The 19,631-nt window shown below is 47.8% G+C and overlaps 1 protein-coding gene across 3 annotated transcripts in view; it reads right to left on the bottom strand.

The window, feature by feature from the left end:
- Positions 1–5,692: 5,692 nt before the first annotated feature.
- Positions 5,693–19,631, bottom strand: part of ubash3bb (ubiquitin associated and SH3 domain containing Bb) — a 49,068-nt gene continuing 35,129 nt past the window's right edge. For 2 of the 3 annotated variants that reach the window (XM_085244641.1, XM_085244643.1), the window contains exons 4-14: positions 17,840–18,038; positions 17,280–17,449; positions 16,961–17,169; positions 16,298–16,442; positions 16,091–16,217; positions 15,880–15,999; positions 15,688–15,780; positions 15,448–15,592; positions 13,294–13,400; positions 13,086–13,195; positions 5,693–11,816 (exon numbers count right to left, since the gene is read on the bottom strand). In XM_085244641.1, the coding sequence (XP_085100767.1) occupies positions 11,679–11,816; positions 13,086–13,195; positions 13,294–13,400; positions 15,448–15,592; positions 15,688–15,780; positions 15,880–15,999; positions 16,091–16,217; positions 16,298–16,442; positions 16,961–17,169; positions 17,280–17,449; positions 17,840–18,038 (1,563 nt within the window). In that variant the 3' untranslated portion in view covers positions 5,693–11,678. The remainder of the gene's footprint in view (positions 11,817–13,085; positions 13,196–13,293; positions 13,401–15,447; positions 15,593–15,687; positions 15,781–15,879; positions 16,000–16,090; positions 16,218–16,297; positions 16,443–16,960; positions 17,170–17,279; positions 17,450–17,839; positions 18,039–19,631) is intronic. The other variant, XM_085244642.1, reaches the window with a different exon arrangement.

The following is a 19,631-nucleotide window of genomic DNA, read 5'->3' as shown; positions in this document are numbered from 1 at the left end:
GGGACCGGGTCGCGGGGGCAGCAGCCTAAGCAAAGCAAAGAGGCCCAGACCTCCCTCTCCCTCAATAAAACCCCTTTTTCGAATTAAACACCTGTGTCCTTTATACCTTACTGCTTGGTCCCTGACACTGCTCCTCACATATGTCACGGGGTGGAAAGGGACAAGTCATCTAAGTTTTTCTACTATGCATGTTTTGCTGCGTTTTACCTTTTTAATATTTTAATATTGTACACTGGTTTATTTTTATGAGTTTTACTGCATGTTTTAATGGTATTTATTTGATGACTTGTCCTGGAAAGACTCCGCCCCTACCTGATAATAAACTGATCACACCTGCGAGAGATCCCAGAGAGGCCAATAAGAGGGCCTGGCAGACCAAAGGAAGGAGTTCGACCGAGAGGCTTGAGAGACGGCCAGGAGTAAGTGATGCCAGGCGGCAGCGCCTGCAAGCCGAAGGGGCTGGTGGAGCTGGGCGTTAGGAGAGGACGGACAGCACCAGCGACTAGGGACGCGGAGCGAACAGGCGGACGGCAGTAGTAACGAGAGCCCAGCTTGTGCACTGCGGGAGAGCAGAGGCGGCGAGACAGCTGGTGCCGACTTGCAGTTTTAAAGAAGCGGCGGGCGGAGTTGAGAGCTCTGCCCACCCGGGGTAAGTCTTCGACTTAGCCCCTTTTATTGAATGAAAATTGCCGAAAAGAATAGTGACTGCCGCTCCCTCCCTTTCTTCAGCGTACCAGGACGCGGAATGCGGGGAGGAAGGCGAGGACTCCGCTGGGTTTCCCTTTTACATCACTTCGCTGGACTTTTTTAGTTCTTTGTGACTTTTATATCGTGGCGGATGCCACTGGACTTTTAATGTTGTGTTTTATTGCTTTTTATTGTGTTACCCCTTGGCCAAGGTTGTTTTAATTCATTTTGCATTTTTAACTATTTAAATATAATAAATTATATTTTAATTATACAGTTTTTTAATCGTGTGCTTTCCCTTGGCGGCTCCACTGCTCTGTCCGTTTGGAGGAAGGTTTCCTTCCTTTAAAAAACGACACTGTGGAAATAAAATCACCTTCGCTCCGTTACATAATTGGCGTTGTCGACAGAATACGGAGCCAAGAGCAGTTGGGTTAGCCAGGGGAATAGCAAATATGATGATGCCTGTGTATCCCGGAGCCCCGTGGCTGCCGAAGTTTAAAGGGCCTGATCAGGATGTGCAATATCAGGAGTGGAAGGAGCAGATGCGGGGGCTGCTGGGATCTCAGGACTTGCCTGAAGTGAGGAAAGTTGCTATTGTGTTGGGAGCGCTAGCAGGTGAGGCTAAACGTCAGGTCAGTGTTCTTGAAACCAGTGAAAGAGACCAAGTACAAAAAATCTTTTCTTTTTTAGACTCTTTATATGGTGATCGTGTCCCCACCCCAGTTCTTAGGTCACAGTTTTTTAGTTGCACTCAGAACTCAAGTGAAACCGTATCTTCATTTATCTTGCGGTTAAGAGAATTATACTGTAGGTTGCGAAAGCATGATCCAGATAATGTCCCCTCTGATGCAGCCCTGCGAGATCAATTGTTGCTAGGATTGCGGGAGGGCCCTGTAAGTCAGGCACTGAAGGTTTATGTGCGGCGTAATCCAGACCAAGATTTTGCTGCCATACGCCAGGAGGCACTGCTCCTAGACTCAGAACATGTACAGCCCCAGTCTGAGGTAACCTGCCTGTCTGTAAATAAGTCTCATGCTCCTTTTAAGGTTGAACAGAAAGAAGATTGGAGGCAGGTGTTAAAACAGGAGATACTGGAGGATGTTAAGGCACAAATTAAAGGATTGGCACAAGAGCTAGTAAGGGAAATTAGAGGCTCCACTCAGCCAGCTGTAGCTACTCTTCCGCCTGCACCTCAGTTTAGGAGAAGACCGCGACAATCAAATGCTAGCTGGGATGCACAAGGTCGGCCTATCTGTCGGAGGTGTAAACAAGCAGGACATATAGCTAGGTTTTGCCAGACCTCCATGTCTTCCCAGCCAAGTTTAAACTAGATGACCCTGCTGCTGAGGTCCGAGGGGCGGGGTTTTTTGGTTCACCTAAGGAATTAAGGGCCACAGAAACATTTATTGGGCAGTGTCCAACAGTGAAGATAGTGATCGAAGGGGTGGAGCTTCAAGGCTTGTTGGATACCGGGTCACAAGTGACTTTGATACAGGAGAGTCTGTTTAATGAGTATTTTTCCCAGGCTAGGCTTGAGAAAACTCCAACCACCTTTAGGCTGAGAGCCGCCAATGGTCTGGAAATTCCCTATACCACCTATGCTGTCCTGGACATGGAAATAGAAGGTGTTAAGGTTCCTGGACGCGGGGTTGTGGTGGTAAAAGATGACCATTGCACTCACCCACTGATTATTGGTATGAATGTTGTGACTGCTGTTGGAATGTATTTAAGTGGCCGGAAAAGACTACTCCTGCCCCACAGCAATTAACGAATCAACAGGCCTGGAAGTATCCCCACGGTAGCAGCCGGGTGCAGTGTAGGACCTTATGGCTTCCGGGTAGCTATGCTACGAGGACGTGAGAGTGATTGCTCGTTTGTGGCCTTGGACTGAATAGTGCACTTGCTTGTATTTTTGCTTGGGGGTAGAAGACGTGAACCGGACTCCAAGAAAGCTTCATGACTGGAAGCTGGGTTTTTAGCAGGGACTGCTAATCTTTCAGTGTGGGGGGATGTCACGGGGTGGAAAGGGACAAGTCATCTAAGTTTTTCTACTATGCATGTTTTGCTGCGTTTTACCTTTTTAATATTTTAATATTGTACACTGGTTTATTTTTATGAGTTTTACTGCATGTTTTAATGGTATTTATTTGATGACTTGTCCTGGAAAGACTCCGCCCCTACCTGATAATAAACTGATCACACCTGCGAGAGATCCCAGAGAGGCCAATAAGAGGGCCTGGCAGACCAAAGGAAGGAGTTCGACCGAGAGGCTTGAGAGACGGCCAGGAGTAAGTGATGCCAGGCGGCAGCGCCTGCAAGCCGAAGGGGCTGGTGGAGCTGGGCGTTAGGAGAGGACGGACAGCACCAGCGACTAGGGACGCGGAGCGAACAGGCGGACGGCAGTAGTAACGAGAGCCCAGCTTGTGCACTGCGGGAGAGCAGAGGCGGCGAGACAGCTGGTGCCGACTTGCAGTTTTAAAGAAGCGGCGGGCGGAGTTGAGAGCTCTGCCCACCCGGGGTAAGTCTTCGACTTAGCCCCTTTTATTGAATGAAAATTGCCGAAAAGAATAGTGACTGCCGCTCCCTCCCTTTCTTCAGCGTACCAGGACGCGGAATGCGGGGAGGAAGGCGAGGACTCCGCTGGGTTTCCCTTTTACATCACTTCGCTGGACTTTTTTAGTTCTTTGTGACTTTTATATCGTGGCGGATGCCACTGGACTTTTAATGTTGTGTTTTATTGCTTTTTATTGTGTTACCCCTTGGCCAAGGTTGTTTTAATTCATTTTGCATTTTTAACTATTTAAATATAATAAATTATATTTTAATTATACAGTTTTTTAATCGTGTGCTTTCCCTTGGCGGCTCCACTGCTCTGTCCGTTTGGAGGAAGGTTTCCTTCCTTTAAAAAACGACACTGTGGAAATAAAATCACCTTCGCTCCGTTACACATACAAGGTCTTAAATAATCAGGCCCCATCTTATCTTAATGACCTTGTAGTACCATATCACCCTATTAGAGCACTTCACTCTCACACTGCAGGCCTACTTGTTGTTCCTAGAGTATTTAGTATTTGGTGCAATAGACCTCAATACTTGAAATGTGCAATTCACTTGTATTTTTATTTTTATTCCTATTTATTCTATCCCATTCGTATATTTTATTTATATATATGTGTGTGTGTGTGTGTGTGTGTGTATATATATATATATATATATATACATATATATACATATATAAAACACCCAGCACGCCCCTGCGGGCGGTTTATCCTTCAAGCTCGGGTCCTCTACCAGAGGCCTGGGAGCTTGAGGGTCCTACATACTTATAGTTATAGAATATTCACAACATACTTCATACCGTGTACATTGTAACATACCATAATAGACCCATTTCGGTAATATACTCACACATCTATATTATTGCTAATATATATTGTAATATATCTATATCACTAAAGCACTTCTGGATGGATGCAAACTGCATTTCGTTGCCCTGTACCTGTGCATGTGCAATGACAATAAAGTTGAATTCTATTCTATTCTATTCTATTCTATGTAGCAGTTGAAATGTTTTCAGTTAAATTCTTATTGGTTAGGAATATTATATTTAACCAATATATTGTTTGTTTATTTATTTATAAATTGTGTACACAGGAACAAGAATAACTTAATGTATTTAGCTTAATTGGCTGACATTTTTGTATTATTCTTGTGATTTCTTATTGGCCTTGTTTATTTAATGCAGGCCAGGTGAACCTTGTTGGGGTATGAAAAAGGATGGCGAGCCAATGAGCGGCTAGGAGCAGGACACATTCTGCAATTGACGCTTCCACCGGTTGGGTAGGAAGCTATCAAAGACAACGCTCTGTCCCATTTTCCAAATACACTGATTTCCGCAATCATACACACCATTCCCTTCATTTATGGACAATAGCGCTTGGACATCTCTCATGGACATTCAGATAAAACTCATGGACTTCAGTGTGGATCAGTGGATTTGATATTAACATGTGGTGTTTATGGGGGAACTGTTTTTTTTGAGAACCTGTATTGCTTGGTATAAGCCAGACAAATCTGTTTAGTTGTCTTTGTGCACCCTCACTGTGTTTTTGATTAATTGGATAGCTGCAGCAGGAGTGATTATTTAAGTTTTTCTTTTCTTGTTATTCTTTTTTGGGGTTTGGTTAAATACATGGTACCTGCAAAACCATTTTTTGTGTTGTGTGTATTTATTAATTACTGCCCATCAGCTCCAGTAGCGTCCCTAAATCTTCTGATTAATAATAACCATAAAATTACACTCAATCCCTAGCCTGTATTAATTCATTAGCGCTACATCAGTGTTACAGGAGGCAGAGCCTTCAGTTTTCAGGCCCCTCTTCTGTGGAACCAGCTTCCAGTTTGTCTTCCTTCTCTCACCCCAACCAATCACAGCAGATGGCCCCGCCCCTCCCTGAGCCTGGTTCTGCCGGAGGTTTCTTCCTGTTAAAAGGGAGTTTTTCCTTCCCACTGTTGCCAAAGTGCTTGTTCATAGGGGGTCATATGATTGTTGGGTTTTTCTCTGTATGTATTATTGTAGGGTCGACCTCACAATATAAAGCGCCTTGCGGCGACTGTTGTTGGTGCTATATAAATAAAATTGACTTTAATTGAATCTAAGAAAGGAAAAAAACGCCGGCCTTAGTGAGCATGAGGCCATAAAGATTTTGATGAAGGTATTTTAGGGAAAAGTCCCAGAGTGACCAACACTTTAACTGTGAGGCGAATGTACAGGACGGTCTGCATGTACAGTATTTTCTTGTTTTTCTATAATTACAGTACTGTGCAAATTCATGAGCTGGACATCATTTTTTCTCTCGCAGCCTCTATTGATCACATAAGTATTACAGGAAAAAACAAAAGTGGTACCAATGTGTCAATATATACGAGCCTAAACGGATTTAAGAGCCAGCAGTCTTCAGTCAGATTTGCTGGTTATGAACAATCAATCTTCACAAAACGATTAGGTATTGATTTTTATTTGACTCATTCTCCTTTACAGTAACTGCATCAAATCAATCAAGTCAAACAGACAATAACTTGCACACATGTAGTAAAACTTCAGTTATGGAGAAAAATTAGGTTTCTCTTTCAGCTTCCATCAGAACAAAACACAAAGGATCATCGTTCAGTTGTAGGCTGACGCTCACACACGAATCACTATGAAAATATTACAGCCGTTAAAAAGCACAGCTGCTCTTTATACCTCAGCACGAGACACACACACAGACATACACACACACACAGACACGCACACACAGACATGCACACAGACATGCACACACACACACACACAGACATGCACACACACACACACACAGACATACGCACAGACATACGCACAGACACGCACACACAGACATGCACACACAGACATGCACACACACACACAGACATGCACAGACACACACACACGCACGCACAGACACACACACGCACGCACAGACACACACACGCACAGACACACACACGCACGCACAGACACACACACGCACAGACATACACGCACACACGCACGCACAGACACACACACGCACAGACACACACACGCACGCACAGACACACACACGCACAGACATACACGCACACACGCACGCACAGACATACACACACACACACACACGCATGCACAGACATACACACGCACGCACAGACATACACACACGCACGCACAGACATACACACGCACGCACAGACATACACACACGCACGCACAGACATACACACGCACGCACAGACATACACACACGCACGCACAGACATACACACACGCACGCACGCACGCACAGACATACACGCACACACGCACGCACGCACAGACATACACACACACACACGCACGCACAGACATACACACACGCACGCACAGACATACACACACGCACGCACGCACGCACAGACATACACACACACACACACGCACGCACAGACATACACACACGCACGCACGCACGCACAGACATACACGCACAGACATACACACACGCACGCACAGACATACACGCACGCACGCACGCACGCACGCACAGACATACACGCACAGACATACACACACGCACGCACAGACATACACGCACGCACGCACGCACGCACAGACATACACACACGCACGCACAGACACACACGCACGCACGCACAGACATACACACACGCACGCACAGACATACACACACACACACACACGCACAGACATACACACACGCACGCACAGACATACACACACACGCACGCACAGACATACACACACACACACGCACGCACAGACATACACACGCACGCACAGACACACACACGCACGCACAGACATACACGCACGCACGCACAGACATACACGCACACACACGCACGCACAGACATACACACACACGCACGCACAGACACACACACGCACGCACAGACATACACACACGCACGCACAGACATACACGCACGCACGCACAGACATACACGCACGCAGACATACACACACACGCACGCACAGACACACACACGCACGCACAGACACACACACGCACGCACAGACATACACACACACACGCACAGACATACACACGCACGCACAGACACACACACGCACGCAGACATACACACACACGCACGCACAGACATACACACGCACGCACAGACATACACACACGCACGCACAGACATACACACACACACACACACGCACAGACATACACACACGCACGCACAGACATACACACACACGCACGCACAGACATACACACACACACACGCACGCACAGACATACACACGCACGCACAGACACACACACGCACGCACAGACATACACGCACGCACGCACAGACATACACGCACACACACGCACGCACAGACATACACACACACGCACGCACAGACACACACATGCACGCACAGACATACACACACGCACGCACAGACATACACACACACGCACGCACAGACACACACACGCACGCACAGACATACACGCACGCACGCACAGACATACACACACACACACGCACGCACAGACATACACACACACGCACGCACAGACACACACACGCACGCACAGACATACACACACGCACGCACAGACATACACGCACGCACGCACAGACATACACGCACGCAGACATACACACACACGCACGCACAGACACACACACGCACGCACAGACACACACACGCACGCACAGACATACACACACACACGCACAGACATACACACGCACGCACAGACACACACACGCACGCAGACATACACACACACGCACGCACAGACATACACACGCACGCACAGACATACACACACGCACGCACGCACAGACACACACACGCACGCACAGACATACACACACACGCACGCACAGACATACACGCACGCACGCACGCACGCACACACACGCACAGACACACACACGCACGCACAGACATACACACACGCACGCACAGACATACACGCACGCACGCACAGACATACACGCACGCACAGACATACACACACACGCACGCACAGACACACACACGCACGCACAGACACACGCACGCACAGACATACACACACACACGCACGCACAGACACACACACGCACGCACAGACATACACACACGCACGCACAGACATACACGCACGCACAGACATACACGCACGCACGCACAGACATACACGCACGCACGCACAGACATACACACACACGCACAGACATACACGCACGCACGCACAGACATACACGCACACACACGCACAGACATACACGCACACACACGCACAGACATACACACACGCACGCACAGACATACACACGCACGCACAGACATACACGCACGCACGCACAGACATACACGCACACACACGCACAGACATACACGCACACACACGCACAGACATACACGCACGCACGCCCCCTCAGACATACACACACGCACGCACGCACAGACATACACGCACACACACGCACAGACATACACACACACACACACGCACAGACACACACACGCACGCACAGACATACACACACGCACGCACAGACATACACGCACGCACGCACAGACATACACGCACACACACACGCACAGACACACACACGCACGCACAGACATACACACACGCACGCACAGACATACACGCACGCACGCACAGACATACACGCACACACACGCACAGACATACACACACACACACACGCACAGACACACACACGCACGCACAGACATACACACACGCACGCACAGACATACACGCACGCACGCACAGACATACACACACACGCACAGACATACACACACACACACGCACAGACACACACACGCACGCACAGACATACACACACGCACGCACAGACATACACGCACGCACGCACAGACATACACGCACACACACGCACAGACACACACACGCACGCACAGACATACACACACGCACGCACAGACATACACGCACGCACGCACAGACATACACGCACACACACGCACAGACATACACACACACACACACGCACAGACACACACACGCACAGACACACACACGCACGCACAGACATACACACACGCACGCACAGACATACACGCACGCACGAACAGACATACACACACACACACACGCACAGACACACACACGCACGCACAGACATACACACACGCACGCACAGACATACACACGCACGCACAGACATACACACACACACACGCACAGACACACACGCACGCACAGACATACACACGCACGCACACAGAGTTTAAATTACAGGCCAACATTTCTTTAAATTAATTGCTGTACACATCTGGTGATATAATCAGACAATAAATAAAGAGTAAAGGAACACCATGGCTTCTTCTTCGTCACTTTTCACACAGATTAAGACTTTATGTTGCTCCTGAATGTCTGACGTTTATTAAACAGGAAGAAACTTTCACATTCGTGTGGGAGCAGTGACTCTTCCCTCACACATTTGCATCTGTGACCACTGTGCAGTGACTGAACTCAGCAATGCTACAAGTGCTTAGCGGGTCTGATGTGAAGTTTTCACGAGCATCGCGTCGTGTCGCCGCTGCTATGTTCCTCCTGACTGATGCTTCTCACTGAGAGGTTTCATTGCAGACTGGTCATACGGTTTTTACAACGCAGATATGTTCCTGCAGCTTCTTTCTTTACTCTGAGAGCAAAATTCATTGTTAGCTCTTCATAATTTACAGTTTGACAAATGCTAGTCAATCAGGGATTATCCCGGTTTAAAAATCTGAAAGTGATACAGTTTACAAAACAGAAACAGTTTAGAACAAGTCAAGCATATAACAGGTTATTAAATCACCAAAGGCTGTTATTAGTCTTGAATTCTCTTTATCCACCGTACTGGTTTCAGCTGCTTTTACCTGTGATGTGAGTGGAGCTCTGTTGTCTGTAGCAGACATGGCAGCCGTGCAGCTGGAGTGCAGGGAACGGCTACACTTGCCAGCTGTGCCAAACTGCTTCTTTAAAGAAGCAGTTCTCCTAAACGTTGGTTGAGTCTTGGCTGAACTCTCCGCACACACGTTTCTACACAGAGACCCTTTAAAATGATCAGCGCTGAGAAGCCTTTTTTCAAACTGTCGAGCTATTCCTGTGGCGTTGGTGATGAACACCATGATGCTGTATGTGAACGCAGCCTTAGCTCTCGTGTTAGCAATGGAAGCTGCTCTGCACTTGGAACAACGCAGACTACTTTGCTAGTATGCACGAAGACGCCAGCATTACATTGCAGTGGGAACTCATTTTGCATTGGCAGCATGAGCCAGGATTCCCCAAACGCAGCGGGATGAAAGAGCAGATGTGTGAATATGTCGTTTCTGCTACAGCTGCTGATGGCAGTTGGTACATCAGTTTAATCTTAGACAGGGGCAACATCACAGTCAATCAGTGGAACAGTTTTCAGACCACACACACACTGTGTGTGTCTTAAATGTAGTCAACACCTGAGATACAGAGCATAAGTTCTTGCATGCTGTTTTTATTATTTTTGCTTGTAACAATAAAGGCTTATAAATAAATACAAATAAAAGTGGAAGACGTTTCTGATCGCTGAGAACGTCTGAACAACAAACTGCTGCTGGACCAGAATTAAGAAGCTACTTTGTGATTGTCGGTATTGCAGGTCGTGATGTTGCTGCAGAGACACCGCTGTCCTCAGTGTGCTACATATGGAGACGACAGTGGGGGGATGCATTGTACGGGGGCATCGGGAGGGTGTGACGAAGACTACGAGGTGTGGCGTAAACGTTCTACCTCAGCTGGTGACGTGGCAGCGGCAGGACACGGGACGCCAACTCCATGAAAGCTCCAATAACACTACGCTGTTGTTCTGATCGGGAGCTCCGTGGTTACAAACCCACAGTCTCATGAAACTTTGAGAAACTCCACTGCAGAACAAAAAGTGTTCACATGTGTTTACATAAAGCCATGTTTTTAATGATGTCGTTTATTGTAAAGTTAGAGTAAAACAGTATCTGATGCCTTTCTTTGCCCCATTCAAGGGGAAATCTTTGGACTTACTGTAAATGGAGGTGGTCAGTCTACTGTAACTAATCTTTTGTCCTGTCCAAATGTAATACTACAAAAACATCGGCGTGTTTAAAACTGATTGTAATTTCACGCTTTGAGCAAAAACATTTACACCTATAGCCAGAATGCTACTGCGTGCTAACGTCACAACTCAATAGATCAAATTCTAAGTTCTCACTAAAATCAATCAAACGTCATTTTTAATAGAGAACCGCCGTCTTATGATCCTGATGCGTTTCCTGAGACTGGGTGGGTGATATTTGAGCGTGCTTAATGTTGAGCGAACACACGCTGCCAAACGTTGTCACCTGGGGCAGAGAGCCGAGGCGCTCTCTGCTGACGGGCGGAAAGTTCCAGTATTTGGAGGAAGGGTGGGGGTGGGGCGGCGGTGCCACTGCAGGCCGAGTGTGTACATCATCAGATTAAGAGGGTCTGCTTGGGCCGTCATTCTTGCAGGAGCGTCTCCCTCCAGTCAAAGCTGTGGTTTGGCCCATGTGTGAGGGGGAGGATGGGAGGGTCCGCTAACTGCCACACCCCCGTGTCCCCCTGCTCCTCGCAGGAGCAAAAGCCCAGGTAAGGGATCTGAGGAGCAAGCAGAGCAAAGGAAACGTGACTCGGAGAGTAGATTAAAGATGACGGCGGTCCGACACAAAAACTTTGTAACATTTTCATTATTGTTTCCTGGATTTTCCCGTGTTCCCAAATGTAGCGCTCCTCATTTAACCTCCAACAGGAAGGAAGCCACGACTTCATAGATATTATGTTACAAGACTTTGTTTTATGTGTACTCACACTAACAGAGCACGTGACGTGAATGTGGGAAATACAAGGATAATAATCTTTGTATCATTTCTTTGTATTTAACAAAAACACACATTACTGTTTCATTAATTATTTATAAAGAATATTTTTTGATCCTTTTAAGTTTCCACTTTAGTGCAAACTGATTTATTTATTTCCTATTTTTTGACATCATCAGCTGTTTTATACTTCACAGTGTCATCCAGCAGAGCGCAGCACAGTCAGTGTGAGTATGAGAAGCAGTTAATGACCCTCAGTGAACAACAACAGGAACATGAACTGCAGCGTGGACAGATCCTGTACTGTGATGGCACAAAGCTACGGCAGCGTTTAGTTTACCGTTGCTAAAAACACATAAAACTGCTCTTTTGTTCCGTTTAATTGAAAAGAGAAACCAAAGTAAAACCAGAGGGAAACACACGCACTTCACTTTTTGACTTTGCGTTATCTGTTGTCATTTGGGCATTTCCAATCTTCCGCAGCCATGTTTGGTTTGACTGTTTCACATTAACACCCTGGATAAACACTAAAGCCTCAGTGACGTGAGACACATCAACTCATTTCCCCCCAATGAGCCACCCAGAGAACAAACGTTATCTAAAGAGGAAGTTTAGTCTGGTAGGAACCCAAAGACATGATGGTAGAAACTGTGCACATGAGAGCTTCCAGTCGCTTCCCTGCTTTTCAAGTCGGGTCAGAGAGCTGAGCATGAGCGAGCTGGGCACTAAAAATAATTTAGAGTAAATGCACATGTTCCTTATTTAAACTGAAACCATGTTAGACAGTAGGGCTCGTGTTGGTTCATCACATGATTTCAGAAATGTCCCGTTCACAGTTTGTTATTGTCTGATCCTCCAAAACCCGTCAAAGAAATACAGCTTTGACTGTGTTTCCCTCTATACAGTGAACGCACTCCTGTTTTTGCACAAATGGGCTGGAGGAGAGGAGGCTGGGAAGCCAGACGGAAGCAGTGACGGATGGGCAGAAAGGTGGAATGTAACAAAGACAATAAAACAGATGCACCACATGAAAAGAGGTGTGTGAGCGGACCTTTCGGACGACTTGGATGAAGTCCTTGGCGCTCTGTGGGCTGCGGCCCTGCAGCTGGCGCGTGCAGGCCTCTAAGGAAGAAGCGTGGGCTACAATCAGCACGTTGTTTCCTACGGAGAGTGGAAACCCAGGCGGGATGCACAAAGACATGAACATGCTGATCTTTAAACGTTCCACATCTGCAGCAGCTCTGCTGTGTGTCTCTTACCACTGTTTTTGCAGTCTGACAGGATGTCTTTGGTTACTTGATAGCTCCGACTCATGTAGTTCTCGTAGGACTCGGACACAGTGAGCTTGCTGACTGGGATCAGAGGTCTGCATTGAGATAAATAATTAGTGAAACATGTTAGGCAGTGGTAAGTGTCTTCTTTGTGCCTTTGAGTGGGCGTGGACTGCAGTTTGGGAGATGGCGTAAGACTCGCTCTGGACCCTTCAGTCCATCAGAACTACAGAGGAGATCTCTGCAGGCCAGGCGGACATACACAGGGTTCCTGCTGGCGTGTTACAAACCCTGCTGCTCCTGCTTCAACCCCCCAAAAGTTGGGACTCAGTGTAAAATCCGTAAAAGCAGAATGCAACGATTAGCAAACCTCTTAATCCTGTACAGTATTTTAATCACAACAGAAGTCAAATGCTTACACTAAGACATTTTCTATTTTATGGAAAATATTAGCTCATTTTATCCCAAAAGACGGCCTTGTAGGTTTACAGTTGTGCCATACTCCTTCCATTTCTGAATGATGGCTTGAACAGTGCTCCGTGGGATGTTCAAGGCTTGAGAAATCTTTGTGTAGCCTAAGCCTGCTTTAAATGTCTCAGTAACTTTATCCCTGACCTGTCTGCTCTGTTCTTTGGACTTCATGGTGTTGTTGCTCCCAATGTTCTCTCAGACAACCTCTGAGGCCGTCACAGAGCAGCTGTATCTGTACTGACATTAGATTACACACAGGTGCATGTTGCAGGTTCATGTTTGTGGCTGTAATGTGACAAAATGTGGGAAAGTTCAAGGGGCCCAATACTTTTGCAAGCCGCTGTATATCATCTACAGAAAGATTCAGAGAATCTGGAGCAGCGGCTGTGCACAAGGCTGAATATCACGAATGCAAACAGTCACGACTCTGTGCACGGGTTCAAGAACACTTCCAGAACACAGCCCGCTGTGCCACGCGGGCAGGTTAAAGCTGTGCACACATCATCTCTGGACCCAAGCTCATTCAACATGGACCGACGGAAGATGGAAAACTGCTCTGTGATCAGACAGATCAAACATTTGTAATGTCCTGTGGACTAAAGAGCAGCGGCTGGCTTGTTATCACGTAGTTCAAAAGTCTCCACCTCTGATGGGATGAAGGAGATGGTGGAACGACACAGCAACATGTGCTGCCATCCCGACCGTGTCCTTTCCAGGGAAGAACGGTCCATATTTCTGTGAAACCACACAGAGTTACGACAGTGCGGCTTCACAGTACAAGTGTTGAACTGGCCTGCAGACCACCAGCGGAAACATTGAGAACATGGTAAATGGACTGATTCTTATACAGCGCTTTTCTACTCTCCCGGAGTACTCAAAGCGCTCTATACAACACGCCACATTCACCCAGTCACACCCATTCTCACAAGCACTACCTCTGTACTGAGTGCTTTCTAACTACACTCATACACATTCATACTCCGATGGATGCATCGGAAAGCAACTTGGGGTTAGTATCTTGCCCAAGGATACTTGGCATGCAGACTGGAGGAGCCTGGGATCGAACCTCCAACCTTCCGATCAGTAGGTAACCTGCTCTACCTCCTGAGCTACAGCCACCCACATCATGAAACAAAGAAGACGACACGACCGAGGAGAGTCGAGCAGCTACGATCCTCTGTGAGACCACAGCGGGACAACCTTGGCCACAGGTCCAGCAGCTGCTCTCCTCACGTCCAAACATTTATGGACTGTTGTTAGAAGAGTTGCTGCCATTAAATAAAATATGAGCTAATATTATTCTTCAAATGGTCCTTTCTCTTTTTTAACATCTGATATATTTTCTGCGCTCTACTGTGAGTGAAATACAGTTCATGGTAAATGGACTGATTCTGATACAGAGCTTCTCTCTCGCCTCATACAACACAACTTGGCGTTAGTATATTTGTAGATTAGAGGGATGCAGACTGGCAGGGATCGAACCACCAACCTTCCCATCATCACATGACCAGCATTCATACCATTGCTTTCTGTGTGGATTTATATTTACAGTTGTATAGATACGTCTTAGTTTCTCTCCGTATTAGAGGTGTGAAGTATGCAACTCTAACACAGCACAGTTAGCATCCAAAGTCCCCACACAAGCAAAAGCCGCTGCTCGGCAGTCATCACCTGTAAGTTGTGTCAACGCTGAAGTGTGCAACAGCCAGGTCGGTGGGAGATATCCACGCAGGCATCGAGCTCCCAGACACCCACTTGGTCCATTCGAAAAGCCCCGGCTCCACTCGCACCTTCAGCTTGCTGTCCTGCTGTAAACCTGTTTGCACAAACCAAATGTCGTAGATAAAAAAGAAACGCACTATCTCGATGTGTCGGCGCGACCGCTGGTGCACAGGCCGGACCCGTTTTTACCTTTCAGGATGTTCTGTGCAGTCTGAACACATCGCAGAGCGGGAGAGCAGTACACAAAGTCTATGGCTGTGTTGCTCTCTAACAGGGCTTCACCTGGAGAAGAAAGCAAAGCACACGTGCAAAAACAAAAATGTCAGCCTGCTCATCAGCAGCAGGTGTTATACACCATTCACATCTGCACCAGTCACGTACCCACAAGCCGGGCCTGGGTGGATCCAAACACAGTAATGGGAGCATCCATGTCATAGTCTCTCTGTCCTCCCCACAGAGGCAGACTGGGAGGCATGTTCAGGTTGGAACGTACGTATCTACCTGCAGAGGCGGGGAGAAAAGTACCGCTGCATGTCCAAACCTCACCGTGAGATGCACAAAGACAGTAATGAAGGTGTGTGGACGTGCTCACCTTTACTATCTGAGCAGAGGGAGAGCCAGTGTTTGCCAAAGACCACATCCATCCTCTCACCGTGGCGGCACACGAAAAGAGTCCGCTTGGGTTGCCGAGAGTGACCCCCGCTGATCCGCAGGACCTGCTGAACATCCGAGTAACAGGGCGCTTGAACATTTGGACAGATGACAGCAACATTTAGTGCGCAGTTCACAGGTTGAGTACCTGCATTGGATGACAGATGAGACTATTGGACGGCGTGTCCCCGGGACTTGTGCTATCGGGACGGCGGCTGTCCAACAGTCCATCGAACAGGCCTCTGTCTTTACTGCCCTTGTCACTGGCCTCACAGCTGAAGAACGAGTGGGAGCTGTGGTTGGTGGAAAAACACTGTCACTGTAAATCTGGTGCTACGCGAATAAAATGGAATTGAACTGAGCTGAGAGACGTGTGTGATGTGAACCTTTAAATATACTGATTGTTTCTTTGGATCCTGAGAAGTAAGGTTAACGTTGCCATATGGAAACACAGCGAGGCGGGGCGTGGTCTGTGATGCCGCTGCAGGTGAGATGGATGCACCTGGGCGGCATCTGCAATCATGCTTAAAATCTGTGCTCTGTCTGAGTCAGTGCTGTTGTAGTCGATGTGGATGTCAAGCTGTGAGCTGTAAAGCTGCAGCCGAGTTTGTGAACAGCAACCGCGTGCGGCCAATAAAGTGTGTAAGACGCTGAAAAGCACGAACATGTGGACGGGTCCGCCGTGGTTTTGTTACGCACAGATTCTTTGGTTTGGGCTAGCTGCAGACGCACTGTGCAAAGCCTACAGTCATCAGTGAAGGTGCACGCTCATAAATATTCAGCAGCAACGTTCCTCGTGTGCTACACTTACGCATGAAACACCCAGGTGTCAGATTCATCCGCCAGGCTCACATAGTTCTCAGGCAGCAGGCCGGACAGCCCGGTGGCGAGCGAGGTCCCGTACACCCAGCCCTCGCTGGTACTGTTCTGATCCACGGGAGACATAAAGACGAAATCCCCGGGAACCAGCTCCAGCTCATCGTCGTTCTGTGGCACGTAGGGGTACATCACCCTCAGGGTCTGCATCGGCCAATCACAGACAAGCAGAACATACAGACATCACTACTCAATAGCTGTCCTCAGTGTGTGCAGTTCTGGAGCATGCGGGGTTTAGTCTGAATATCAGCTACCTCGTGGTTAGCAAAACGAATGTCCCGGGAGAACAGAACAGCCAGCCAATCACATCCCAGCTTCACTTCAATGCCCTTAGCGAGTTTCTCTAGTGAGGGGAGGTGATCACTGGGGAAGTTGTAGGCTAGAGTTACATGGAGCTGCTTCTTGTGAGGCTCCACGTGGACTTCTGACAGAGACAGAGGGACAGGAGACATGTCACACAGGGACTGCTTTCAGAACAAAGGCGCGCTTTGCTTTCAATCTGAAGAAACCTGTGTCTGTTTTTTTCTTTAATGCTAAACAACCAAAATATAACAGAGCATCCGCTCTGATAAGATGTGGGCGCGCCCGCTGTACTCGGAGTGACAGAATGAGCGAGGCCTTCAATAAGCTGTTAAGAACGCCGTTCACAACAAGCACAAAGGCAGTCAGCATGCATTACTCTGTGACAACAGTGAAGTGATGCTGACAGACGGTGACACACTGTGAAAGATGGAACAGACTGACAGGAAGACACACGTCTTTAATATCAGAAAGCATTGTGGGTGCAGATATCCCTCACGCTCGTACTTCTTACCTGCCTTCCTGACAGCCTCTGCAGCAAAGTCAGCTGCAAACAGCTTGAGGATATCGGCCACCTGCTCCTCCACGAAAAGACCGATGAAGTTAGAAGATGTGTAGAGCTCCAAAGGCAGCGGGCTGGGAAACCGACCCCGCCACTGCTGTACGCTGGCCTGGAGGGCTTCGCACAGAGCTTCTACTTTGTGGTCTGCACACTGTGTAAGCAAGAAGAGATGGTCATAGTGAGGGCTGGGTGCCATACTGATGCACATCTGTGGAGTCTCTGGAATATAACAATGATGCTGCTCATTAAGAAATATCTGCTGTGAAGAAGATGTAAACATGCAGAACGACAACATACAGTTTTAGAGTGCTACACATTTGTGTAGTTCGCTTTTTTGTAAAGTTCACAAAACTCTCACGTGTGTGGATGTTACGCTATTTCCTCTTGTTTTGAAAGCTTCTTTTGTGGCTTCATGTGGTTTATTACTTTCCTTTTTTAACTTCCTCCTTTGATGTTTTCCCACCATTGTATTTGCCTTGACTCAGTTCACTTGTCTTATTGTCCCTCCTCCCTATTTCAGATATTCGTATTTACCAGAAATGTCTTCAATCTTAAAGATTTTGTACAAAGATCTCTCTTCTGGCTCTTGGAGGAGGCGGACGCATCTTTCACCCTCTCCTTCCCTTATCTTCCCTGCTGCTGCTTCTATGTCCTTGTCTTGTCTGACTCTAACCCTGAGAGAGTCTCTTTCTCACTCTTGTTCTCTAAAACTAAAGAAGAACTATGGATTTTATCAACTGGTCCCTTAATGCTATTGACACTCTATTCTCGACGAGAAGCCTGGGTTCGGGAGAGCCAGAGTGTCCCAGAAGGACGTTCCCTGCTGGACACACGATGGACGGGTGGCAGAAGTGGGGGGTCGTGTGCCTGGCGAGACTGTCTATCGAGGACATTGAAGACATCTACTTATTCGGACCCATGATAACAGGGCTCTTGCTGTTTGGAGCTGGCTTGGCCCTGGCTTACCGGAAAGTGAAGAAAGAAGTGACTGCTGTTCAAAACCCCACAAGGCTCGCCGCTCTGATGGAAACTGTGGGAAGAGCGGTGAGTGCTCAGACTGTCCTTACTGAACGAAATATGGGAAAGATCTTGGAGGACTCACGGCTCTTCAAAGAGAGATACACCTGGAGACCAGTGATGGACATTAGAACGAGTGTAAAATGGGTGCAGTTTGACCTAAAACCAGTTACCTACATCTATAATGCGGCTATACCCCCACCCCGACGGCGCCAGCTGCTTGAAGGTTGATGCCGAGGAGAACAACAACATTCTTCCGGGAGATACGAGAACGAACTGACTCAAGGCCACCTGCGTAGGCTGCAGACTGTTGATCTTAGCCCAACAGGCTAAAGGACACTTTCTCAGGCTGAACTCAGGACACACACCCCGACACGCACACATGCACACTGATACTGATATGCACTCACCACACTCCCTTCCCCGGATCCAACGCCTCCTCCCATGCTTACTTCCCCCATGGAGACAGCGGCTCAGCTGGAGGCGCGAGGACTCGCAGCGTCCGTGACGACTGTGTACATCATATCTGTGCTTCTTTACGTGCTATGGAGTTTTTGTGTTTTCTCCTCATGACGACTCACTGGTTGGAAGTCATCATGGGCAGAACCCTTTTTTTCTCCTGACTTTGCCCCTATATGTTACATATCTCACTGTCTATCCCTTTTTTTGCTGCCTCGCCTGACCTGTCTCCCCAATGGAAGTTTGTATATTGTATTGTCGACAGACC

This window comes from Mchenga conophoros, linkage group LG14 (genome assembly GCF_057382185.1).
Source record: "Mchenga conophoros isolate Kocher_MC1m ecotype Shallow Benthic linkage group LG14, M_conophoros_male_GT1.1, whole genome shotgun sequence".
NCBI lineage: Eukaryota > Metazoa > Chordata > Actinopteri > Cichliformes > Cichlidae > Mchenga > Mchenga conophoros.
This window is presented reverse-complemented; position numbering and strand designations above follow the sequence as displayed.